The 26,020-nt window shown below is 55.1% G+C and overlaps 1 protein-coding gene across 1 annotated transcript; it reads right to left on the bottom strand.

Moving 5' to 3' along the window:
- Positions 1-681: 681 nt before the first annotated feature.
- Positions 682-22,555, bottom strand: WDR45B (WD repeat domain 45B). The gene is made up of 10 exons (XM_037063751.1): positions 22,347-22,555; positions 16,378-16,452; positions 10,943-11,044; positions 8,865-8,952; positions 7,813-7,907; positions 4,211-4,401; positions 3,873-3,958; positions 2,900-3,001; positions 2,406-2,527; positions 682-2,001 (listed from the first exon to the last, which is right to left on the bottom strand). The coding sequence occupies exons 1-10, from the start codon at positions 22,411-22,413 to the stop codon at positions 1,895-1,897; spliced, it is 1,035 nt and encodes a 344-aa protein (XP_036919646.1). The 5' UTR covers positions 22,414-22,555; the 3' UTR covers positions 682-1,894.
- Positions 22,556-26,020: the final 3,465 nt, after the last annotated feature.

The following is a 26,020-nucleotide window of genomic DNA, read 5'->3' as shown; positions in this document are numbered from 1 at the left end:
CACGCGGCACAGTGGCAGTTGGTAGTCCCCCCACACAGACCCCGCAGGTGGCCTGTGCATCGTCCCCTGGGAGGACGAACTCCGAAAAGGCGCCTGGAGCTGGGCTGCGACTGGAGACCCACTGAGACCCCCACTTTCTCGGTACTTTGGGTGGTTGAAGTGGTTCCTGGCGTGACCTTGAACTGGCTGAGTGACGGTGATTTTTGTTGGGGTGTCTTACAGGGAACAGGTTTTTGCTGCTTTCCGATCTCGCACCAGCAAGTAGTTGTAACGACAAACTGTTGATGTCATCCCCTTCCTTCCTCCTCACTGTCACCCAGGCACGTCAGGCAGAAAGCTGCCATCAGACTCTCCTTTCCCACCAAACCCTGTCTTTGGAGGCCCGCCTGCTAGGCCGCGAGCGCGGGGACAGCCAGCCCTGCTGGCTGGCTTTAGTAACAGGTAGACGAGTCCAGGCTCGCCCACCGTGACAGCCAATACAAACAGCCACGCACCGAACTCTGCCCCAAGTGGGGGCTCAAAGGCCGGCTGCCCTCAGGCAGCGCAGCCGGGTGTCCCATGGCCCTGGCTTCCACCCACCCCACCCAGCAGCCCCACAGCGGCGCGCCCATGACTTGACTGGTGCGCCAACTCCAACACCAGGGGCTCAGAGTTGTAACACAATTCTTTTCCCTTGAGGGGTACGGAGTACAACAAAATTAGTCACTTTTATTTAAAAGAAACATTAAAAACAAGTGTGCAAAATTAAACTGCATGATGAAATACACATGAAAGAACATGCATACTTGACATTGAAACCCACATACAGTTAGTTGATTACATGACAGGAAAAGAACAGGCAAAACGGACAACTTGCTGCAGCAGGTTCTAAATGTTCACAACGTGAACTGAAAACCGTGAACTAGGCTTCTTCAAAGGGAATTAAGAAAATCAAAAACAGACCTCAAGTAGCGCTGACGATGGGGAGCCCACAACCTACTTCAGCGACTGCGTGTTAAGAACGGTGGGGGCTGCTCGCCCTCGGGACGGCAGTGCTGGGAGACAGGGAGGTGGAGACAGGTGCGGGGTCCCACCCTGCTCTGTTGGGACACCGAACCTGTCCCTTCATGTTCTCCACATCAGGTGACACTGTCTTGTGACTGATTTTTAAAGTCTGTGCATGACTCTGCTCCCTGAACATAACAGGGAGCCTCAGTACCACCAGCAGCTTCCCCAGGGACCCAGGCAAGGCTCACGTGCGCTGCCTGCGGGTGGGCCTGGCGTGGGCCTCAATGCCCACGGCCACCCCAGGAGACAGGACACTGGCCCTCGCGGGGCACAGCAGGCCGAGGACTCCCGAGGGAGTGGCCCACCTGTGCTCTCCAACCAGCTGCGGCTCTGCCTCAGGTTCAGACAGGAGACAGCGCCTCTCCCCTCTCCTAAGGCTGCTGCTGGTATTGCTACTCTGAAAATCTGGCTGTAGCGTGAGAACTAACATCTACACATCTGCTCACTTCCCCATCACGGACTCAGTGAAAATAATGGAATCTGTTCCCAAAACAAACTTGGGTGTGTCCACCTCGCACCCGCCCAGGCCCTCGGTCTGTGTGGAGTCCGGGTGCAGGGAGCAGGGGTCAGTCAGCCGCCGTCACTGTTACTCCGGCTCGGGCTGCTCAGAGCCACTTGAGTGTCCATGGTGCCTCGACGGTGATTCTCCCTTTAATACTGGAAACGCGAAGCCTCGCTGAGGAAAACAGACAACCGCACATGGCTTCAGGGCCAAGGTCCCCAGGCAGTCCCTCCAGTCCATCACCCACAAGGCCCCAGGGTGCCGGCACCAGCCCCAGGCGTCTGGGCGCACTCAGCACTTTGGGGGCACTCAGCAGTGGGTGCTGACTGCTCTGCAGGTGCAGAGTCACAGCTTGTCATCGGTCATCTCTAGGAACTGTGCGTAGACATCTCGGATGCACTCCCCCTTGGGGTTGAACAGGAACTTGTAGTAGCTGCCGTCTGCACAAATTGCTGCGACAAAAAAAGGCCATTTTACTCATGTTTCTCCCCATGAAGTTCAAAGCAAAAGGCTCTGTGCAGCCCAATGACCAGTGGCCTAGCAGGGCCCTGAGCAGCTAACGTGTGCGTGGATTTGTGGAAAGCCAGGGGTTCCCCTTCCTCGCTGAGCACATATGTGGCCAAGAGTCCCAACTACTCTGGGAGAGTAGTTGGCGATACAAAAAACAAACCAACGGACCTGCCCCCAGGATTCCCTGGAAAACCCCAGAGGGTGGGGAGCTGCTAACCTCCCGCTCGGCTGTGCAGCCCCGAGGAGGCGGCATGGTGACCCCAGGAGGCAAGAAGGGGCCAGCGAGCCGGGTCAGCACCGACCAGTGCGGGCAGGGGACCCAGCTGCATCCAGAGGAGCCACTCACCAATGACGGCATTTGGCTCTGTTCCGAAGGCACAGATGCACGGAGAGCCCGAGGGCACCTGAAACTTGGAAAAGCTCCACTTGGAACTGAAGTATTTCGGAAGGAAACTGGCTGATGCCAAACTATGGGGACAGGAAAAGAAGTCACCACGTTAAAGACACAGCTCTGTCCAACACAGTCTCAGCCTTGCTCAAACTCTATTTCCACATGAAAATCTAAGTCATTACAAACACTGCGTAAGAGCCCTTCGGCTGCAGAGGAGGCACGGGTTTCCGTGGCGTGTCAGTAATTGATTTTCTGAACACAGGGAACAGAGACGCCGCAGTTCAGGACCAAGCCTGGACCCTCGGCGGACGCTTCTGAAGGCACGAAGGGGGGGGGGTGTCATGATGCCGCAGTTTTGGTGTCAGACTGCTCTGGTTTCAAAGGCTGAAACTCCGAAGAAGACCCTACGCTGAAGCAACAGTCAGTCCCTTGCGTGCTGGGAAACCTACCTAGACTGTTTGTTCCGCTTTGGGTCTTCCGCGGCAAAAATGTGCACTGTGCCGTGGTCACTGGACACACAGATGAGGGATGCGTCCTGATTGAAGTTGATGCTGCGGGGAAACCAGACACGCTCGGGCTCCGTGCGGGAGTGGAGGAGCCCAGCCCCAGCCCCGACACCGAGCTGCCACCCGCCAGCCTGGCCTTCCTGGTTCCCGACAGCCAGGTAGGGGTTGCCCCTTCGACACCCCCGCAGTGCTCCCCGTGGAGCCAGGGCTCGCAGCAGGCCCCTCCCCGGGGGCATGGATTCTGGGGCCAGGCAAGGGCTCCCTGCGGCCTCCACATGCCAGTCCACGTGCAGACTGCTGGGGTGAGAGAAGCTCCGCCTCTCTGAATGCCCCGCCCCCGGGTGCCTCTGTGGGGCTGGGAAGGCACGGGCTCCACTGGCGGAGCCCGGGGAGCAGACCCGCTGGGCCACGGCCCGCAGGCACACTCCTTGACTTCACACTCAAGTCACGTTTTTTACACACAGACCCAAATGCTGCTCGGCAACTACGGAGCCACAGGTGCCAAGAAGGAAGCCCGACCCAGGCAGGGTCCGTCCCTCCTGTGCCGCACACACCCGGAAAGCAGCTCAGTCCCTCAGCGAAGGCTCCAGCAGTGACCGCTGGGCCAACCAGGCCTCAGCACAGAACGTGGGCTGGAGGGGACGTGAGGAGGGAGGAAGGCAATGCCGATCAACACTCAAGCAGAGGGATGGGTTCACAGTCATAATGTTCTTTCTACGGGGGTACTGTGCATACCCCCATAATAGATGTTAAAATCAGTGATAAAAAAATGAACTGAAGCTCGACCCCCCCAAGAGCAGGCCGCCTCCTGCCCGGGGGTGGGGGCCCTGGCCGGCCCTCCCGACACACAGGCCCCACTCAAGGCGTCAGCCCGCAGCAGCGGCCTCCTCTGGGGTGAGATGCTGGTCCTCCTTACCAATAAATGTTCGCTGCTTGAGACCCTCTTCGCAGCTCCTGGATTAAATGCCCTGATGAAGTATCAAATATTCTGATAAGGGTCCCCTTTGAAAAACAGTGAAGTGTTTCATTATCACAGATTCACAGCGTTGCAGTCAGTTTTTCAGTGACTGACATTCACAAACCCACGCGCCCACACAGCCTTCCCCCAGGGCACCCAAAACCCAGCTCCACCGCCCAGGGCGAGGGGCTGCCGGACGGGCCACATATGACTGGTTTCCTGTGGCGCCCACGGTGTGGGGGTTGGGGGGCTACAGGAAGCACATGGCCTCCGGGAGGGCAGGGGGATGCGCTCACTTTTTCAGACGCGGTTGCAATTCTTGTCCCCTGCAGGTTGAGGGCAATGCAGCTCAGGACGCCCTCGTGGGCAGGAATGTCCACAGGCGGCTTCTCGGTGCTGGCCAGGTCCACGAGCTGCACGTGGCCGGTGTGCGCGCCCGGGAAGGCCAGCAGGGAGTTGTTGCTGTTTGGGCACAGGACACACAGGCCTAGACAGAGGAAACCGTCAGGGACTCAGGGCCGTCCTCAAGGCCTCTGCTCTCCCACAGACAGAGCCTTGTCCAACCCGTGCCCCAGTCACCGGTTCCCGAGGAACAGAGTCCGAATTCCTCGTGGGTCCCCCCTTCTGTCAGAATGCCAAAAAGGGTGTCACGGGGCCAAGCACAGCCACCTCCCACGAGGCCGACTCATAACCAGACACACTTTCTGAACGGTCACTTCACCCAGTGCCTCTCTATGGTGCCCTGAGGACACAGAGCGGTAGAACCCACACACGCAGGGGGGTGCGGAGCTGGGCTGCACTCGCCCCGCCCCTCCGCCGCCCACCCCAACCACTCACAAAGTCTCCCTCAGCAGGCTTTTTTTTGAAGAAATAAACAAGCTGATGCTAAAGTAAAGGCAAAAATCCTACAAGAGCCAAAAATGTTTTGTAAAATAGGAACAAGATCGGAGGACTTATGTTACCTCATTGCTGGAAACAGTTTAAAGCTCCAGAAACCAAGGCAGCTTCGTGCAGGCATAAGGACAGACACACAGACCACTGGGAGGGAATCAAGAGACCCCAGAGACTCCGCCAGGATGGAGGCATAGGTGGAAACCCTGCGCCTTCTCCCACAACCAAGTCTGAACACAACAAAGGTTTGGAGAACAAAGACACAGCCAAAGAACAGAAAATCGAATTTTACGGAAGTCCGACAACCACTAACCATTCAACCGGACGGTAAGAGGGGCGGAGCCAGCAGTGGAGCAGGGTCGGGCAGGACAGATCCTCAGACCTGGGCGCGCGGGCAGCCCGGACCCAGTCAGGGTGCGGAGCAGACTGACCACAGTCGCACATTTGCGCACGGACCACGCAGGCCCCAGGGGGCGAGGGCTGACGGTGGTGGCGCACTCACGTGCAGTGGGACGAAACGCGTGGGTGACGGTGGCAGCTGTCGTGCGGGAGGAGGCAGCCGGGACGTCATTGCTCCTTGTTGACCCCGCCCCCACGTACAGCGTCACAACCCAGCGACTGAGTTGCCCTGCTCTGGTGAACACCTAGGGCTCCGATCCTACTACGGAACAGACACGAACAGCCCAAAAGGTGGCGCAAGAAGAACTCAAAGTCCCAGAGCTGATAACTCTAAGCGACCGAGAAATTGCCAACCTCTCAGAAGCACAATTCAAGACACTGTTTATCAGGATGCTAACAGAACTGGTGGATTATAGTCACAAATTAGAGAAACATATGAAAGCTAAACTAATTGAAATGAAGGGAGATACACAGGAAACCAATAGCGATGGAAAGGAAACTGGGACTCAAATCAATGGAATGGACCAGAAGGAAGAACAAAACATCCCACCAGAAAGGAATGAAGAAATGAGAATTCAAAAAAATGAGGAGAGGCTTAGGAACCTCCAGGACATCTTTAAACGTTCCAACATCCGGATTATAGGGGTACCAGAAGGGGGAAAGAAACAGCCACGAGTGGAAAACGTATTTGAACAAATAATAAAGGAGAACTTCCCCAGTCTGGCAAAGGAAATAGACTTCCAGGAAATCCAGGAAGCTCAGAGAGTGCCAAAGAAGTTGGACCCAAGAAGGAACACACCAAGGCACATCATAATTACATTAGCCAAGACTAAAATGAAGGAGAGAATCCTAGAAGCAGCAAGGGATAAGGGGACAGTCACCTACAAAGGAGTACCCATCAGACTGTCAGCGGATTTCTCAAAAGAGACCTTACAGGCAAGAAGGGGCTGGAAAGAAGTATTCCAAGTCATGAAATCCAAAGACCTACAGCCAAGATTGCTTTATCCAGCAAAACTTTCATTTAGAATGGAAGGACAGATAAAGTGCTTCTCAGATAAGGTCAAGTTCAAGGAGTTCATCATCACCAAGCCCTTATTATATGAAATGCTAAAGGGACTTATCTAAGAAAAAGAAGATGAAAAATATGAACAGTGAAAGGACAGCAAACTCACAGTTATTAACAACCACACCTAAAACAAGAGCAAACCTAGAGGACAGCTAGATCAGGAGTGGAACCATAGAAATGAAGAACACATGGAGGGTTAGCAACAGGGGAGTGGGAGGAGGAGAAGGGGGGAGAAGGTACAGAAAATAGCATAGACAGTAGGTAGAAAATAGATAGGGGGGACGGCGAGAATAGTGGGGGAAATATAGAATCTAAAGAACTTGAGACACGTGGTTATAAACTAAGGGGGGGAGAATGGTGGGGGAGGGAGTGTGCAGGTGGAGGGGAATGAAGGGGGGGGGGAATAGAACAACTGTAATGGTATAATCAATAAAATATTTTTTTTTTTTTAAAAAGAGACCCCAGTCTGACTTCTTAACCAGAACACATAAAGAACTCTTAGACCTCAGTAGTAAGATAACAATTTTAAATCGGGCAAAAGACGTGAAGCTACTTCACCATGACAACACACAGACGGCAGTGACACCGTGGACGTGTGTGTGAGGGGCACCGTGGCCACCCCTGCAACAGCGTCTGTAGGTGCAAGACGGGTGACGCCACGGGCTGGCAACCGGAACTGCACGCATCACTGAGGGGACTGCAGCACGAGGCAGACGCTCTGGACGACGCGGTTAGTGCTCCCAGCGGGACGCAGCAGCCCTCCCCCGTGGCACTGCTCAGGAGAAACTCGGACTCTACCCACACAGAGGCCTGAGTGTCAGCGTCCACAGGAGCTGCTGATCGTGATGGCTGAGAAAACTCGTGTGGACCAACGACTGGCCTACCCCTCCCCTCCCGTCACTCAGCAACAAAAAGGAACAAAACAACACTACACACGGAAGAACCCAAGAAACATTAAACTCAGAGAAAGACGCCGACCACAGCCGGAGAGGCCACAGCTGGAGAGGCCACAGCCGGAGAGGCCACAGCAAGGGGCAGGCCCTCGCCGCTGGAGGACACTCATGGGAGACGGGGCCGCTCTGCCCTCACTGTGGTGGTCGTGACACAACCTTCAACAACTGCTACAGTTTTTCAAGTGATACGTTCAAAATGAGTAAATTACATCTCAGGAAAGCTTGGAGAAAACGTAAGTTCTGGAAGGAAAGTAAGCTGATAGCAGGAGTAATGAATGAGGTTCACCATGAGCACTCCCCCTTTGGGGAAACAGGAGAGAGATGCTCAGGCCCCAGGGCCCAGCAGGGCTGGCAGCCAACCTTGAAGGCCCTCGAGAGCCCCAGGACGCCCAGGCCGCGGAGGTCTGAGAGCCACTGTCCAGAGGTGGCCTTTGGGAACAGAAGGATGAGCAAGTGGGGGGAAGGGCCACTGAGGGGCGGGGGGAGGGGGAGAGCTGGGGACCTGGAGTGCCTGGGCACCTCAGGACCACCCCACAGCGAGACCCTCAGACTGGCCAGCAGATGGCCGGGCCTGCTCTGACTGTCTCACCTTTGGGGTTGTAGCAGGTTTCGAAGACATGCAGCTGGTGGGGGTTGTGTGTGAACGTGAACACCTTAATCATGGAGTCCAAAACCACCACGACTCTGGAAGGAAAAGCACAGTCAGCACTCTTATCCCTAAAAGCAAAACTCAAGCATTTTGTCGTACGTGTTCCTGTCATTCCGAACCCTAGAAACTCCTACCACCACAGCCGAGGGACCAACCTCGCTCAGGTCCGGGCCCTAGCAGGACAGGCCTTCGCAGCAAGGCCCCAGGAGCTGCCTGGGGCGCGGGCCGAGGGGGCTCCCGCCCTTGCTGAGATGTGAAGGGGTATCATCACCAACAGGCCCTCTGCTGCAAGAACCTCATGGGACCCGGGGCAGAAAAGCATTTCTGAGGGCCTCTAGACACGTCTGCGTGACTCAGAGGTGCTGGGGGTGGGGACCCGGACGGGGCTCCAGTCCTGGCACTACTAAGGGTCCCTACGTACTGCCATCACTGGAAGTGGCCAACCTAAGAACGAGGGGATGACCTTGGCCAGTGCCTTTGTCCTCCACAGCTGAGTGTGATGCGTGAAGCTTACCAGAGTCTATCCAGCTCAGGTGCTGCCCTGCCTGCTGCCTAGTAGGAAACCTTCACTGTCCTCCCAAACCCTCTGGAGGCTGAGAAAGGAACTCGCTGTCATGACACCTCCCCGCCAAGGGTCTCCAAACCCCCTTCACCGCCACGCTGAAGACAGGCATGCGGGCAGCTTTGGGGGCAGCATGGCTCAAAACCTGTGTCCTCGTCTGCACCTGCTGAGTGCGGACACCTCTCTTGAGACTGAGAGCTCCTGGGGGCAGTGCCCGGCCCAGCGACCCTGGCCATTCAGTCACCCTCGGAAGCCAAGCAAGCCCAGTGCCTTCCCTGCAGCGATTCAAATGGGCCTCTGTCCTTTCATCACAAACTAGAGCCGTCACGTGTCCACACGCCACCTTCCCAAGCACTTCCTGCGACATAAGCACGGTGGCACCTCTAGAGACAGTGGCCCTTCCACTCCCCGAACTAGGTTCCCCGCCTACCTGTCTCGCCGCAACTTGACTGCCTTGACCTCCGTGGAGAACTCTATCTCAATGACAGTCTTCTTCTTCAGGTCGTCCCAGATCATCACTGCGACACCAGACAGACCGCGTGAGCACAGGGCCGGTGGCCCTGCACAGGCGTCCCGCCCCGTCGCCTGGCCCTCCCACTCAGCACTCTCACACTCGCTGCACACACTCACACACTCACATGTGCAGTCTTCTCTGCTCTAGCAGCCCTTGCCTGGTGCTCAGGTGACCTTCTCCCCAGCCCTTGTGCTTTGGCTCCACGTGACCGGCCAGAAAGCTCCGGCCTGTCACTGACCCGAGTGAATGCGCTAGAGCCTGGGCCAGCCCCACCGTGAAGGTGGACGCCTGGAGCCAGGGCCGGGACTTCGCACCTGGTCGTCCTCCTCCGCCCAAGCTCAGATATGCTCGCCCTGCCCCCACCCCCGCCACACTGCAGGGCTTCACTGGGACGTGCTGAGGTGGCGCACAGGCAGTCTCTGAGGTGGCCAGTGCTGACGAGCAGGGCTAGGGAAATGCGCAGGGGGTGCAGTGTGCTTCTTTTCTCTACTCGCTGAGCCACCTGTGCAGGGCTTCAGGGGGGGAGGACCCCCAACGGTCCCAACACCAAGGCCAACTTGAGCCCCAAGGCCTAGTTCAGGTGTGATTTTTGCCAGGACGGACTGAGTGACCCAACACTCCAGATGAGAGACTTTAACAGCAGCCTCCAAGAACTGCCAAACTTGCTATTCAATATGCCATAAGGCTTATTCACCACTGAAGAGGTCAATGCAAATGCACGGCCACACAAAAACGAAGCAGAGAATTCATTTGGTTTTCCTGCTCCAACCTGCCAACAGGGGGGGCCCGCGCCCATCCGGGCCAAGGCACCTCTGCTCTGGTCCGTGACTCAGAAGGAGGCTCCCTCCGGTGCTGCGGCCACCAAGAAGTCACTACCCCAAACAAGGGCAGGCAGGCGCACAGCAGACAGAGCCCGCAGGACCGGAGTTCACCTCCGTTTTCAGAAATGCCTGGAAACTAGAGGGAGGCCCCGAGGCAGCGGCGCGAATTCTCGCTCCCCGAAGAGGAGGCACCAGACACACTGCCTGGATCGCAGGAAAAACCCTCAAGGCCTCAGGGCCGCCTCACTGCCAAGTGCCAAACACCGTAAACGCACTGTCTTTAATGCGGCCCCAAACTTTTCTGAGTTTCCCTTACTTTATTTTTAAAGATTTATTTGTTTATTTTTAGAGATGGAGGTGGGGGGGAGAGAGAAACATCAGTGTGTGGTGGCCTCTCGCATGCCCCCACTGGGGACCTGGCCTGCAACCCAGGCGTGTGCCCTGACTAGGAAGTGAACTGATGACCTTAGGTTCACAGGTTGGCACTCAGTGCACTGAGCTACATGGCCAGGGCCCTCCCTTACTTCGAAAGAGGCCGACCCTCTACACAGCAATGTCTTTAACCACGCCCTCCCCCCAAAGCAATACCCTCACACCTAGAGCCACGTTGGTTATCATGTTCCATGGCGAATGCATTCCCATCTCTGAGTCAGTGGCTCTCTGCAGGAAAAACAACCTCCCCCCACCCTGCTTTATTTTTTTATTTTTATTTTTTATTTATTTATTTATTTATTAATCTTTAGAGGGGAGGGGAAGGAAACATCAATGTATGGTTGCTTCTTGTGCATCCCCTGCAGAGAACTGGCCCCTGCCGGAAACTGGCCTGCAACCCAGGCGTGTGCCCTGACTGGGAATCAAACTGCGATCGTGTGGTTCACAGGCCCGTGCTCAATCCACTGAGCTACACCAGCCAGGCCCCCACCCTGCTTTAAAATAAACTTATGACCTTCACGAAGGCGGCCCACAGCAGAGCGCCCAGAACAAAACAGGGTCCCGAGGCACAGGAGCACCAGAGACCAGGCACTCTTTCTGGACACTTCTTCCTCAGGGGCCAGTCCTTCACACTTCACAGGACCAGAGGGAGATCGAAGGGCCCCAGACACAAGGATGTGCCACCAACTCCACGACACGAGCACAGGTGAGATGCAACTATGAAGCACACGGCGACCTTACCTTTGTTGGGAGGGTATTTTGGTTTTTTCCCACCACCAACTAACGCTAAATAGTTGCATCGGAATAACATTTCGACATGGCCGACTCCTCCTTCCAGAAACTCTGAAATGATATGAAGAAGAAGTTAGTATGCACACTTCACAATTTTTAAAAAGGAGAGAAAAAGAGGTGAAACATAACAATTGGCACTGGACTTGTACTCAGCAGCTCACGGCATCCAACTGCCGTCAGGAGTGAGAGGTGACAGGCCAGGAGGACGGGTCAGCTCGGGGCTCCAGACCGTCCCAGCACCCGCCATCGGTTCCCTGTGTGGGCGCCGAGCACGCAGCACCCTACGGCCTACATTCCCGTTTTAAGGTGTAGCAAAGTCTGTAGGCAAAGAAAGCAAGCCAAATGGTTTAATGCAAAAAACGACTTTTGTAAACAATTTGACCACGTCTTCCCCTGAAGCTGGCAGTGCTCAAAGGTGCGCGTGCATGAGTGAGTCCGAGGGAAATAAATGCCAGCAGATTCTCTGAGGACACGAGCCCCCGTGAGGAGCCCCAGCGGGGCCCGCTCCATCTCCCCAGCCTCGAGTCCTTGGGACAGGCGGAGCACAGCCGAGGGCCAGGGAGGAGCCAGCTTCTAGACGTCATCAGTTGGCCCAAGAACCGACTTCCTCCTGTGTGGTCGTAGCTGCACAAGATGATTCCAAACCTCATCAGGTTGCTCCATGAACAACTTAAACCCCAAGGCCGAGTAGAAACCCTAGGACTAAATATCCCACGTTATCCCTAATGGAAACAGTTTTCCTTTCAAGCAATTTAACAGCCCTCCAACACAGGCTCCCTCAGAGTAATTCCGGCTCGAACAGGATGTGGCCCTGATCCGATTCCACACGAGTACAGTGGCCCCCCCTCCGCCGGGTGTATGGCTTCAGGCCTGGAAACTCCGGCTGCTTCGCCCCGTAGCGCAGGACATGGCCACAGCGCTGCGACCACAGCCCTGGTCCCCACGCCCCAGCCACAGGAAGACTGTCTGCCAGTTAACACCGGGCCTTGGCTAACAGACTGGCAGAGGCCAGAGCTCAGCAGCGCGTCTGATAACCTGCTAGTCAACGGGAGCAGACCCCCACCACCAGGGAAAAGATACTGTGTTCGACAGAGGCCGCCGGGAAATCCAGAGGTCCACACGCAAAGCATGAAGTTGGGCCCTGAACTTAACACCGTGTGTGAAAACTAACTGAAAACGGGATAAAGGCCGAAATGTGTGCTATGCCACACAGCTACAAACCCTGGAGGAAGCGCAGACGAAACCATCGTGACACTGGATGTGGCGATGCTTTCCTGAACGGACTCAAAAGCACAGGCAACACAAGCCAAAAGAGACGAGTGGGATGACAGTACACTTCAAACCCTCTGTGCCTCAAAGGACTTGCTCAACAAGGTGAGAAAGCCACCGGGAGGGAGGAGACAGACATCTGTAGCCCGTGGGCCTGCCTGACACGGCGAATGCGCAGAACGTAAACAGAACTCCTGCGACCCTCCAATAACAGACACCAAACAGCCCGACGGAAAAATGGGCCCAGGACCTGGGCAGACACTTCCCCAAAGATGACAAATATGTCCACACACACGAGAGAAGGGGCCCCACAACACTGTGCATCGGAGAAAGGCAGGCCAGCCACCAGGAGACGCCTCACACCTCACAGCCACTAGGGGGCCACGTCCGAGGCAGAAAATCGCGGGTGTGGACAAAGGCGTGGAGAGGCAGGAGGCCTGCGCACTGGTGGCACAGCTGCTCCCGCCCACAGTACAGTGAGTCGGAAAGCTGAAAATGGGCCCGGCTGGTCGGACTGCCACCCCGCACACCAGAAGGCTACGGGTTCAATTCCTGGTCGGGGCACGTACAGGAGGGAACCTTTCTCTCACCCTTCTTCTCTTCCTAAAATAAATAAACATATCTTTAAAAAGTTTTTGAAGATTAAAAACAGGGCCCTGGCCGGGTTGCTCAGCTAGTTCGGGCACCATCCCTATCCACGGAAGCTGCGAGCTGGATCCCTGGTCAGGGCGCGACCGGTAAAGGCATGAGTAAAGGGAACAGCAAACTGGCGCTTCTCTCTTGAAAAAATCTACTTGAAAATTGAAAAGCAGGACCTGACAAACCCAGCAATCCCACTTCTTAGCACAATTTTCAAAAGAAGTGAAAGGTCGAAGGGACCATCTCACACCCACGTTCATACAGCATCACTCCCAACGGCCACAAGGGAGAAGCAGCCCATGTCTGCGGAGGGTGGAACGAAACACCGTCTCTCCACAGAACGGAATTTCGTGCAGCCTCAGAAAGGGAGAACTTTCTGGAAAACGGCACAACACGGATGAAGCTCGCGGACACTGTGCCCAGTGAAACCAGACAGTGACAAAAGGACAAACCCCGAGTGCTTCCCCACGCCCCAGCAATCAGCTCACTCCCCTCCACCGCACAGGCTTCCCTTTATCTCTAGCCCCTCACCCCAAAGTGCTGGTGTGACCACGTGGGGCAGGACGCCCACGTGGCCCTACGACGTTGGATGTGATGAGGAGTGTGGGCTGTGGGCCGGCCCCCAGCGCACTGTTAGCCAGGCGCAGGCCATGCTGGGAGTTGTGCACGAAGAGGCCGCCTCTTGCTTCCGGGCGCCTGGTGTGGCTCAGCAAGGATCCTGCCCACCCTGTTCAGCCGTGGATCCCCAGCCCCTGGTGCGGCCCCCAAGGCCAGAAGATGCCTGACTACCACCCTGGGGGCTCACCTCCACCTCGGTCACGTGAGACCCCCTTTAGTCCCTGCTCCCTCCACTTCCCCACACAGGGGCGCCCACATCACACGTGTGAGGTCCCACGAAGGGGAAGGTAGGTGGCGTGAAGACGGGAACACTCAGAGCCTCTGCGCCTGTCTTCAAGCTCAGTGAGCACAAGCCACGCAAGCCCTAGTCCCCTCCGCCACACGGCAGAGCTGTTTCCAGGTGAGGGTGGCGCCGACACTTCCACGTCCTCTTTACAGTTCTGTACTTACTGAATGTAACGTTTTATCCAACACATCCTGATTTGTTCCCCTTATGCCTGGGAAACCTTCTTTGTTGTGCATGCCTACATGTGTGGTGAGTCTGAACCCAAGCCTACACTGTGGCCCCCAGCATCACTAGGACTCCAGACAGGCTGCACCATGCAGCTCCACGCGGTTCTCCCAGGGGTGCCGGGCCTTCCTGGAGGGGGGCAGCGCCACTCAAGACAGCTGCGTGAGTGTGCACCTACAGCACCCTGGCGGGAGGTGGGGGGGCACTGTCCCTGCTGCAGCAGCCTAACTGGGAAGAGGCCCTCTGCTCACGGCTAGTCGGTCTCCTGACTCGGAGCCATAGCCACACCTAAGATGACAAGGCCCAGACCTGGGAACGACCGTTGTGACATAGGCACCGTGCCTCCCTGTTTAGGCGAGCAAACCTCCAAGACAAAAAAGGAGCGAGGTCACGTCTTCTCCTGTTTTCTACTATTGAGCTAAGCAGCCAGAACGTCACGCAGGCTGAGCTGCAAGTGCATGCAGGTGGATGTGCACCATGGAAAGTGCACCGTCGAGAAACTCAGCGCCAAACTCACAAGCTGAGTTCACGCTACAGCACAACACTGACCAACCTCTAACTGACCTGTGCAAGGACTCTGGATTTACGGCAAACTTAATATGCTGCCAGTAACTACCTCTGTAACTCCTAAGTTTCCAGAATTTAAGTACAAAATATCAAAATAACTTGTAACTACCTGTCTGTACAAAGCAGAGTTGTCTTAACTCACTATGTAACCAAAACAGAACAAACAGCAGACAGTGGGCGGTTACCTGCAGTCTCCCAGCCCACCTTTAGCAAACTGACTGTGACCCCACTGCTCATCTTCCAACTCATTCATCTGCACTAACCTTGGGAGGCTGGTTACCTCATCTTACGTAAAGAAGCTGAGGCCAAGAGAAGGTGAAAAACTTGCCCCGAAGCCAAGATCGGGATCTAAGCAGTGCGGGTCTCAAGTCCGGGCTTTCACTGCCAGGCTGCATGTCATCTTCGTCTTCGAGTGCACGGGAGCCGGAGCTCAGCTGACAAATCGCACGCCCACATGTACAGCACCACTGAGTGGTTCACTCAGGAGCGCTGTACAGACTTCATTTGACAAAGAGGTTCCACTATCAAAAAACAAACCAACCCTGAAAACCTTTGAGGTCAGCCTCAAAAGACTGTCAGCCGCTGTGCCCAAGAACTTTTGAAACGTGCAATGCTCGACTTCGAAGTCGGGGCACTGCTCTCTCTTCCCTTAGACTGTCGAATAAAAACATGGTAACAGCCGATGACACAACAACAGCTGTCTGGTGTGAATGAAATCAAAATCGTATTTACTTTTTGTCAGGTAGGCAAGAAATACATACCGGGTCTGGCAGAACTCCTGCTAGAATGTGGTTGGTGGAGAAATAATACGGGTGTAATAATTCATAGTTCTAATTTGAACATTTCACCTGCAATGTCATGTGGTGTGCCTGAGTGTGATAGGGCATGTTACACAATCACATGTGTACAAACTGGTAATAAAAAGGGGTGTTACTGGTGCCAGCCCTGTGCTCTGTGCACCGCAGAATCTGAGCAACGAGTCTCCGTGTGCCGTGAGACGGAAACAGCCGAGAGCCACCGGTGGGGGGTGGCACCTGTAAAGTGGAAGGGGCTGTTCAGTGGGGCACCAGACTGCAGTGACCTCCTGTTACAGAAGAGGGATTTCCAGCATCAGAACATATAACTCGTACACTGGCTAAAAAACAAGACTACAACTGCAGGAAGAAAGAGGTGTTTGTCGCTTTCTACAGTTTATCTGAGACTGGTCCCTCCACGGGCAGTGCCGGATTCTCCCGGCAGGACTAGGAAACACTAAAAGCTTCAGAAAAATATATACGAGAAAAAAACCCAAACTGAACAAATTCTACTGGCAAACTTAACATTTTTTTCCTGTCAAGTGAAAAAATGACCACCATCATTTTATTTTACTAACGCAACTCCTGATTCCAGCTTGTACTCCTTGAAAACAACCTTAGGGCCACAGATACCATTGCTACAGCGCTGGCCGCTCCCCGAGGCGAGGAGTCCCAACTGCTGGGTTAAACCCGCCGTCTGAGCTCCCCGCCACTGCACAGCCGCCGGGAGAGTGAACACCGCCCGGGCCCACCCTCCTCGTCCCCCCCCCCCCCCCCCCCCGAGGAGACAGACACTTCACAGTGGGGTTTGCTGGGGAGGTGCCTGGAGCCTGCAGGGGTGCAAGGGAAGGGGGAGCACAGCTCTGTCCACGGGGACAGACGACCACGAGCCCCGTTTACTTCTCCAACCAGCGGCCCCCCTGCCTCCACCGGCAGGACAGAGCTCAGACTCTGAGGGCTGGCAAAGAGGAGAGGTTACGTCTTACCTTGTTTCTCCTTTTCTTTCAGTGGATCGGTGTTATAGACTCGGAATCCATTTTCCATCCCACATGCAAAGCACCCTGAAGTGAAAGAGACACATTAATCAGCTCGCTGGGGTCTCCACTCAGGACCCCAGGCCTGGAGTGGCAAAGCAGTGGGTCCAGAGAACGTGGCCTCTCCTGAGAGCGCCTGCAGATGCCCAGAGCACACAGACACGGTCTGCACGCCACACCACCCTCCTGTCCCAGCACGGCAGTGTGGTTTGCCATCTGCCATGGGAAGGAGCCCCGGGAGTCGCTCACTTCCGCCTCTCATGGCAGGGCCCTCCTGGGGGCTCCCGTGGGCGAGGCTCCACTTCAGGCACTTCATTCCAGTGAGAGGAGCTCACTGTGGACCTGCATGGGCCCCTGTGCGTTTCCGTCGACACCTGTCTCTAACACTCACCACAGGCTCTAGTTCCAAATACCTCCGAGCACCGTGTCAGGGACCAAGTCACAGAGAGGAAACACCAAATAGGGGAGTGCACGTCTCCTGCAGGAGCGTCCCAGCAGGAGCGTCCCAGCAGGGCGAACAGAGCAGGCTGGGAAGGGAGCAAAGGGCTGCCACAGCGCGGTCGGAATTCCAGAAGGCGGGTGTGAGGACTCCCGTGACCTCACTCCCACCTGCGAAGGATCCCAACTCCTTAAATCCCTGCTGTGGTCACCAGGAGTGACCTGGGACACCATCTCCAAATCACACACCAGGTTACCAATTAAAAGCACTGTGCCCTGGCTGGTGTGGGTCAGTGGACTGAGTGCTGGCCTGCCAACTGAAAAGTTGCTGGTCTGATTCCCTGGTCTGATTCCCAGTCAGGGCACATGCCTGGGTTGCAGGCCAGGTCCCCAGTAGGGGGCGTGCAAGAGGCAACCACACACTGATGTTTTCTCCCCTTCTTTCTCCCTCCCTTCCCCTCTCTAAAAGTAAATAAAAATTAGGGAAACACTTTTAAAAAGCACCACAAGGAACTCAAGAAAACACCTCAGTTTCAAGACAATCCTGTAACCTGTACTTTGTTTGCTGCAAGTGGGACCCCAAACCCCACTAATCTTAAACACCACGCCCAGCTGCTGGTCCACACAAAGCTTGTGGCTGGAGGGGAAACCAAGCCTCCGACTCTTGCTCGTGAGGCCACACAGAGCCTCCCAGCAACGCACAGCTGGTGGCAGCGCTGGGGCCTCTCCCACGCTCATCTACTGGCTCCCAGCTCTGGCACCGCGTCACCCCATGCTGGCTGCCACCCTTCCAAAAGTGGAACTCATGCTCACGGCTTTTTGTGCAAGTTACTTATCAACCTGCAGCACATGCGATTCAAGGACAAGGACAGTGACCTGTGGCCCACGCTGTGCAGTAAACACTGCGGCTCCTGGAATCGGAGACTCACTCAGAAGCCCTTGTTACTTATTATCTCTTAACGCACCCAGAGTTACAACTCCTGCTTTGTGTTACTGAAACCCATCATCTGGACAGAGAGCAGAGCTTCACTCCTGGAAAATACAGAGACAGGAGTCAAATCTTTTCCCACCTCCCACAATTGTTACAGCTCCCCCAAGTTTTAGGCCGGCATCTATCTTATCTGCCTTCCAGAACACACACATTTCTTACAAGACTTGTGTAAAACACACAAACAACTGCTACAAACCCAGAAGGAAAAGGCAGACGACCCAAGAGAAAAATGAGCAAAGGAGCTGGATGTTTCACAACAGAGAACATCCAAATTGTCAGCAAACATAAAGAGCCAGGGGAATGCCAAAATGCCTTCAAACATACCCCAACACAGGCCACGGCACACTTGCCACCGTCAGGGTCAACACCGAGCCTGAGGGGGAAACCGGGTGTGGAGCCAGGGGGCTCAGCCTGACACGGGAGGTGGACCGCACAGCCACCCCAGGACACTGGCGGCACTGTCTCCTGCAGGAATGACGACACCTGCTCCCCAAAGGACACGTATCAGGACCGCGCAGTGCACTGGGACACTCAGAGTAGCCACAGACTGGAACCGACCCCAGTGCCCACAGGCTTCGGAGTGAGTGGTAGCGATACAGTCACGTGGAGAGACACTACACACCAAGAACAACCCACGACTACACTCAACAGTAAGGGGGGTCTCACAAACACGGTGCCAAATAAAAAAGGCAGACGCAGAAACAAAGTACGCTTGGCGGCAAAACCACTCTGAGCCGCTGGAAGTCACAGTGAGCGGAAGGAGCCCAGGTAGCCAGTGTGTCCGGTGTCTCAGCCTGCACTCTGGGAGGTGAATTCAGTCTGGAGAGTGTCCCCAGCTGGACACTTGGACGATCCACACTCTTCTGCAAGTGCGGTGGACAGCGACACAAAGCGGAAAGGAAGGCACCACAGACACGGAAAGGCTGGAAACCACTTTCTGAGGAGGCTAGGCATCGTGTTTGCTGTCTTTTTTTTTATTAACTGATTTTACTTGGTTATTATATGAAACGTGGCATTCACCTTCACCTCCTTGCTATTTTAACAAAACAGTTTCCAGAAAAACACTGAGCCCAACAGCCGGCGGCTGTGCACACCCCTGGGCAGCTGGCCTTGCAGGAGCAGAGGACATGGGAACCACAGAGGGCGCTCTTCCCTACCCGGAGGACCTGCAGTCCACGCAGGGCACCCCCGCACGCACAGGGGAGAACTACAGCAAAACAGCCCAGAGTCAGTGTGTGGCCTCAGGGCTCAGTCCCAGGCGCACAGGCCAGTGCCAGGACGGTGCAGACACAAGTGCAGGCAGCTAGGCACCAGACCGCACCCACCAACTCTTAGGGTCCTGACGCCACAGCCAAGGTTGCCTCTGGGAAAAGACCAGTCAAAACCTTAAATAATTTAAAATCATGAGCAAATGCCCTTTTAAAAATTGTCCTGGCTGGGGTGGTTCAGTGGACTGAGCACTGGCTTGCAAATCTAAGGGTCACCAGTTCGATTCTCAGTCAGGGCACATGCCTGGGTTTTGGGCTAGGTCCCCAGTAGGGGGCATGTGAGAGGCACCCACACATGGATGTTTCTCTCCCTATCTTTCTCCCTCCTCTCCCTTCTCTCAAAATAAATAAATAAATACATAAATAAAATTATTTCTAAGCCTAAAATTGTAATGAGTATTAAAAACATGGAGTAAAAATGAAAAGTCAAAAAAGAAAAATGAAAAATCAGTGTAAGTAAATATAAAATGTAAAAAAAGCAATCACGTGGCAGAAAATTATAAGGAAGTAACCTAAGGGTAACCTTAAGCTTAAGTATAAAACCACATTTCTTGTGTTTTTCAAAAACACTGTGTGAGACAGTCTGCCCTGGATGGTGTAGCTCAGTGGATTGAACACGGGCCTGCGAACCACACAATCGCGGTTCGATTCCCAGTCAGGACACATGCCTGGGTTGCAGGCCAGTTCCCAGCAGGGGACTCATGAGAGGCAACCATACATTGATATTTCTCTCCTTCCCTTCCCCTCTAAAGATAAATAAATAAATTCTTTAAAAAAAAAAAACCACTGTGAGCTTTACTTATAACTTCTTACAACGAAATGAGCCAGTTTTACAAAAGACTTTTTCAATCGAAACATGCCTATTTAAGCCCTGGCTGGTGTGGCTCAGTGGATTGAGCACGGGCCTGTGAACTAGACGATCACAGTTCGATTCCCAGTCGGGGCACATGCCTGGGTTGCAGGCCAGTTTCCGATAGGGGACACACCATAGGCAACCATACATTGATGTTTCTCTCCCTCTCTCCTTCCCTTCCCCTCTAGGGAAAAATAAATAAAATCTTTAAAAAAATGCCTATTTAAAAGCCAAAGCTGTATTGTTAAAGTCTTTTAAGGTCTTGAATAAGATATTATAAAAATATAAACTTCACTGGTTTCTTCAGTCATTAGCATCACTTGATTCACAATTATTACACTGAAACTTAATACAAGAATTCCTCCTTTGGCGTTCAGGCAGGCAGGTAGATATATAAGAATGATTTTCTTGCATTAAATATCTGCAAGTCACTAAGCTTTTTGCTTTTGAGTGTTTTTTAATTTTTTGCTTTCATTGATTATAGAGAGAGGGGAAAGGGAAAGGAGAAAGAGGGAGAGACAGAGAAGTATTGATGGGCTGCCTCGGGTACACATCCCAACTGGGACTAAACCTGCAACTCAGGCAGGTGCTCTGACCAGGGATTGAACCCACGGTCCTTCTGGTTTGCAAGGACGACACCCCAGCCACTGAGCGGCACGGTCAGGGCCTGAGTGTTTTCCTAGTTACTTATGCGCCCCTTGCGGTCAGCCAGACCCCTCTTCTCATTGAAGGCATGCTTATTAAGGAGTTGTTATATCACCGTTAACCTATCGAGTTCTCAATTATTATAAAAACTTATTTAAAAACCCACTGGTCTTCTCCTGGTTATCTAAGCCCAAAACGTTCAGCCACAAATTACTGCCCAATGTCCAACATCTGAACCCAAACGCACTTGCTATCACCTTCTCCCTCATCCCCTCCCGCTTTCCACCGTCTGTCTGATCACGGCCTCCTCCGGGAGCCCAAGGGCCAGGAGTGAACCTGCTTCGATCTCGCAACTTGCACACCTCCGCCCCCAGCTCGTTGGTCCCCGAAGCCCGCAAGATCTCCACCGACACAGGCGCAGCTCAAGCGCCAAACAATCACTGCGCCGTCCTGCAGCGTCTGCTCTGATTCTCCCCAAAACGAAGCTGCCGAAGCCAGCCCGGAAGAGCGCCTTCTCCCAGAAGGGCAGCTGCCAGCCTTTGTCTTCCCGAGGTGAAGCCCAGTCGGTCCGCAGCGGAGACGCGACTCCGGAGCCCTGGCCCTGCGGGCCTCGCCAGAGCAGTTTAAATCAAAATGCGAGGAAAAAAAATACGATTTTCCTTCCGGGCACTCAACTGTCAACTTCTAAAACAAACAAACAAACAAACACCCTGGGAGAAGGTGTTCCTTCAGTNGCAGCTGCCAGCCTTTGTCTTCCCGAGGTGAAGCCCAGTCGGTCCGCAGCGGAGACGCGACTCCGGAGCCCTGGCCCTGCGGGCCTCGCCAGAGCAGTTTAAATCAAAATGCGAGGAAAAAAATACGATTTTCCTTCCGGGCACTCAACTGTCAACTTCTAAAACAAACAAACAAACAAACACCCTGGGAGAAGGTGTTCCTTCAGTGACATTCTCCGATTAAAACCAACAAAAATACACCCAACTGGGCTCTCGAGAATGCTCAATATAAAGCGTAAGGAGGGGCCCCGGGGCCCGCGCAGCTCCGTGGGCAGGAGTGTCTTCCCGCGACCGCCAGGTGGCGGCTCGATCCCAGCCGGGGGCCCGGGTCTGGGTCGTGGTTCGAAGCCCTGTCCGCGAACGTTCGGGCGGCCGCCAAACAACTGCGCTCCGGGGAATCTGAGATCTTCCCCAAGGCGTCTGCTGTCGGCCTGGCTCAAACAAACTCTCGTAGAAGTTAAAAAAAAAAGTGGGAGTAAGCAGCTGGCTAGAAAGAGAAGCGGTTTTTAACAAAATGCAGCTAATTTGGTAAAGTTCCCTACGAGCGCGGGGGGGGGGGGGAAACGAGTTTCGAGGAAGACCCGAAGACGTGCAATGTTAAGAATCCGATTACGGTCGAATCCAAGTGGGAGTCCGCGGGCCCGGAAGGCCGACCCCGCGGCCCAGAGCGGGGTCCGGCTAGACTTGCGCGGGCAGCCCTAAGCAGGGGCTCTGAGCAGAGCGCGGCCGGGAGGGGGCGGCCGGACAGGCAGCAGCCGCCGCCCCGAGGGTCGCGAAAGGCCCGGAGGGAGGGATCCGCCGCGGCCCGTTGGGAGTGGGAGCGGCGGCGTAAGGGCGGGGCGCGGAGCCAGGCCAGGCAGACCCCGGGGCGGCCCGGGCGAGTGTGGGACTCGGGGAGCAGAGGCCCGCCGGCCGGGGGCTCCGGGGACGGGGACGGGGCCGGGCGCGCTCACCGTGGTCCTGGTTGAAGCCGGCGTAGAGCAGCCCGTTGCCGTGCGGGTTGCACGGCAGGAGATTCATGGCGCCGCCGCGGAGGGTCTCTGCTCGTCAGCGCCGCATACCGCTCTTGGAGGCCGGGCGCGGGTCCCGTCAAGCAGCCACCGAGGCCGCCGCGGCAGGAAGCGAGAGGCGGACGTGCTGCGTGAGTGCGTGCGTGCGTGCGTGCGTGCGTGCTTGCGTGCGCTCAGCAAAGGAGCTGCCGAGCGCCGAAGGCGTCCACCCGGCAGGCGAGAGAGGGGAGGGGGCGCGGAGAGCGTCACGTGTGTGGGGAGGAGCCTGGGCAGAGGGGCGGGGCCTGGGTGGAAGGGGTACACCTGCCAGGTGAGAGGAGTCCTTGTGGGCAGCCGTTGCGAGGAGCCGAGGGGAGCGAGGGAGGGGGCGATTCGAAGCGGCGGCCGTGCCCCTGGCCCTCCCCAGCAGGCAGGGCCCGGAGCCCCCCGGAAATCACACGCCTCATCGTAACCCCGTCTTCTGGAAAAAGACGGAAAACGTGACTCACCTGACTCCCATTCCTGGGAGCCAACGGCCCATTCTCCCCTCTGGAGGGCACGCTAGGGTTTGAGCCAGTGTGTTAGTATGGCATTACATATTTACGTATTCAAACCCAACTTTCTTTTTGTAGGAGAAAAAACACCATCTCTTGCTTTAGCAATGCAGGTCAGAGAAATTAGGCTCCCAGACTCGCCTAGGGGCCCTGTGAGCCTGGGGTCTCCCCTAGACACAGGGGTACTCCGTGAGACGTCTGTGTATATTATGGGGTACTTAAAGAGTTAAAAGACGCCCTGGCTGGTGTAGCTCAGTGGATTGGGCTCCGGGCCTTCGAACCAAACAATCGTGGTTCGATTCCCAGTCAGAGCACATGCCTGGGTTGCAGGCCAGTTCCCAAAATGGGACTCACAGAGGCAACCATACATTGACATTTCTCTCCTTCTCTCCTTCCCTTCCTCTCTAAAGATAAAGAAATAAAAAAAATTTTAAAAATCTAAAAAAAACACCCTCTATTCTTAAAAAAAAAAAGAGTTCAAAGACAATGAGGACAAAAGGTGTTTTGTGCAAGGCCAAGGGAGTGTCTGTAGCATAAGCCAGGACACTCCACCCACACAGCCAAGTCCCCAGTCACCTCACACAGCCTTCCCAGGCCCAGCCTTCCCAGCCTTCCCAGCACCCTCCTGTGAAGCTGCCACCTCCCCCCCACACAGAGATTTCTCGCAGGCTTGCAGGTGGGAAGTCTCCCTCATTGCAGTGAGTCAGTCAGCTGGCCCTAGTGGTCTCTCATGGCACCTCTGAGGCTGGAGCAACAGCAGCTGCTGTGGGGCAGGGGGGCTTTGGAGCTCTTCCTTTTGGCCTCAGACTTCCTCTCCACTAAGACTCAGAGGTCTTCAGGTCCAGGCAGGCTCCATCACTGCCATGAGAAAGTAGAGCCAAAGAAGCCGTATTCTGCTCTTGAGTTCTACAGGGAGGTAGGGAAAGGATGGTAGTATGATTGTAAAAGCCAAAACTTTGATGGGCAGGAACCAGCCTCTTTTTAGGAGATAAGCAGGTAAATGAGAATCCAAGGATCTAAAGAAAGAGGGCCCAGACCCCAACCCGAGATTGAGATTACGCTTGTGGGAAGGAGGGTCCTAAGTGAGGAGGGAGGCAGGGGCAGCGGGGGACACAGCTTCCCCAGGCGCCTGAGCCTCACCAGGGCAGGGAACAGGGTAAGCCACCTGCCTGCTGAGCAGAGAAGCTGCCAGAGGTGCCCACCTGCCCACCGCACGGCGGAGCGCCCCGCTGCGCGGCTGCCTCATCCAAGTTACTGTTTGGCTAGTGCTCCTTGATAGTTCTGCGTCCTGAGAACAGGGCCGGGGGAGGGGAGGCCCCAGGAACTGAGTGACCTGGGTCCCGCCCACGCTCCCGGCCCAAGGGCTCTCCTCAGTTCCCCACCACCCGCAGCGTCTGTTCCTCCTTACATTCCTTTTTCTCCCACTTTCCCCTTTTTATTGACGTTATTGGGGTGACCCTGGCTCACAAGATTATACAGGTTTCACTTTGACAAAGTTGTTCCCCTGCGAAGGGAAACATCTCTCGAGCTCTGTCTTTTTGGGAAAACAAACCTCATCCAGCCTGTGACTGACATTTCCCCAGATTCAATGTTTGCTGAGATGGTTCCTCGAAGCGCCAAGCGCTCAGTCCGGGAAGTCACCCAGCACTGCAGTAATTGTCACGAGGCCGTGGAGGACAGAACTGCCTGTATTTGGAATCTCGACGCTGGAAAAAAGGATCACAAACACCTGGGACGCTATGGCCTGTGCTCTGCTGGCAGCGAGGGCCGTGGGGCAAAGTGACAAAGGACAAGGTTGAAGAGCGATTTGCTTCAGGGCTCAGCTTACATTTGAATGATATTTTCTGCGTATGTGCCACCAAAAAAAGCATGCTTCTACTCAGCACATTCTGTGTTAGGGCGTGTTGTCTTTATTCCCCACAAATGCCACTTTGATCTGCCGCGGCACTTTCTCCAGTTTGGTGTAACCTACATCCTTGTCCTATTAGTGTCCTAAATGTGTCCTCTCCCAATTCTGGAGGCCAGCGTTCGAAATCTAGGCGTGAGCAGGGCCTTGCTCCACCCAGAGTTGCCAGGGTGGAGGGGGTTCCCTCCCACCTCTTCCAGCTCCTGGTGACCCCAGGTGGCCTTGTCTGCAGAAGACTGGGGCCTCTGGGCAGCCGGTGTGCTCTGTGAGATTGCCTGTCACAGAGGCCACGGGAACTTCATTATAGTCCTTCTAGGACACCAGGGGTCATCCTGGGTCACCTTCAATTAAGAAAACAAAAAGGAGCCCTGCCTGGTGTGGCTCAGTGGATTGAGCCCCGGCCTGCGAGCCTGGGTTGCGGGCCAGTTCCCAGTGGGGGACTCACAGGAGGCAACCACACATTGATATTTCTCTCCCTCCCTTCCCCTCTAAAGATGATTAAATTAAAAATCTTAAAAAAACAAGAAAACAAAAAGGAAAGGAAGGGGGAAGAGAACGCTGTTTAGCCCAGTTCAACCTTGCAGCCAGGGGACCATCCCCGGGAGCTGCCACTGTCTGCGGGCTCCACACCTTCACTGCCCTGCGGCTCTTAGACACGGGCTCTTCGAAGGGGGAAGACGTGCTGTGGGTGGAAGTCGTGCTGTGGGTGAGCTCCCTCCGCCTGGACCTTGCCCTGTCTCTCCTGGTTGCTAATGGGAGAGAGATGCCCCACCCGCCTCCCCAGCGTTCGTGGTCGATGGGTCAGCCCTTCTCTCTCTCCACTCACTGCCCAGCACAGAAGGGTGGCACGGCCCCAGCAGGGTGTCCTTATGGGCCAGCAGCTCCCCGAGAGGCACCGTACCCTGATGTCCACTCGCCTGCTCCCCTGCGGACGTTTGCCCCTGTCCTGTCTGGCTTCAGGCCTTCCGTGGCCATCGGTGGCCGTGTTCATTGTCCCTCCCTCTCTGAATAAAGGTGTTGCTTCTCATTCTAGGGTCCCTTAAATTTCTAAAAATCTATAAATTATTAACAGAAACTGAGGACATCTGGGCATTTTCTCATCTCAAGTTATTTTTTGAATCCTTCCTTCTAACCTCCAGCCGCCACCGAGACAGCAAACGGGTACACCAGGCGCGAGA

The sequence above is a fragment of the Sturnira hondurensis genome, unplaced genomic scaffold, assembly GCF_014824575.4.
Source record: "Sturnira hondurensis isolate 20B ecotype Veracruz unplaced genomic scaffold, ASM1482457v3 Scaffold0001221, whole genome shotgun sequence".
Taxonomy (NCBI): Eukaryota; Metazoa; Chordata; class Mammalia; order Chiroptera; family Phyllostomidae; genus Sturnira; species Sturnira hondurensis.
This window is presented reverse-complemented; position numbering and strand designations above follow the sequence as displayed.

Bases quoted from the DNA above. Each gene is read 5' to 3' on its own strand.
- WDR45B (XM_037063751.1), bottom strand. From the start codon at position 22,413: ATGAATCTCCTGCCGTGCAACCCGCACGGCAACGGGCTGCTCTACGCC. The intron at 3,959-4,210 runs GTGAGCGCATCC...TGTTTTTCAAAG, and splicing joins TTGCAACCGCGTCTGAAAAA to GGGACCCTTATCAGAATATT. The intron at 3,002-3,872 runs GTAAGGAGGACC...GTTTCCCCGCAG, and splicing joins CAAGCAGCGAACATTTATTG to CATCAACTTCAATCAGGACG.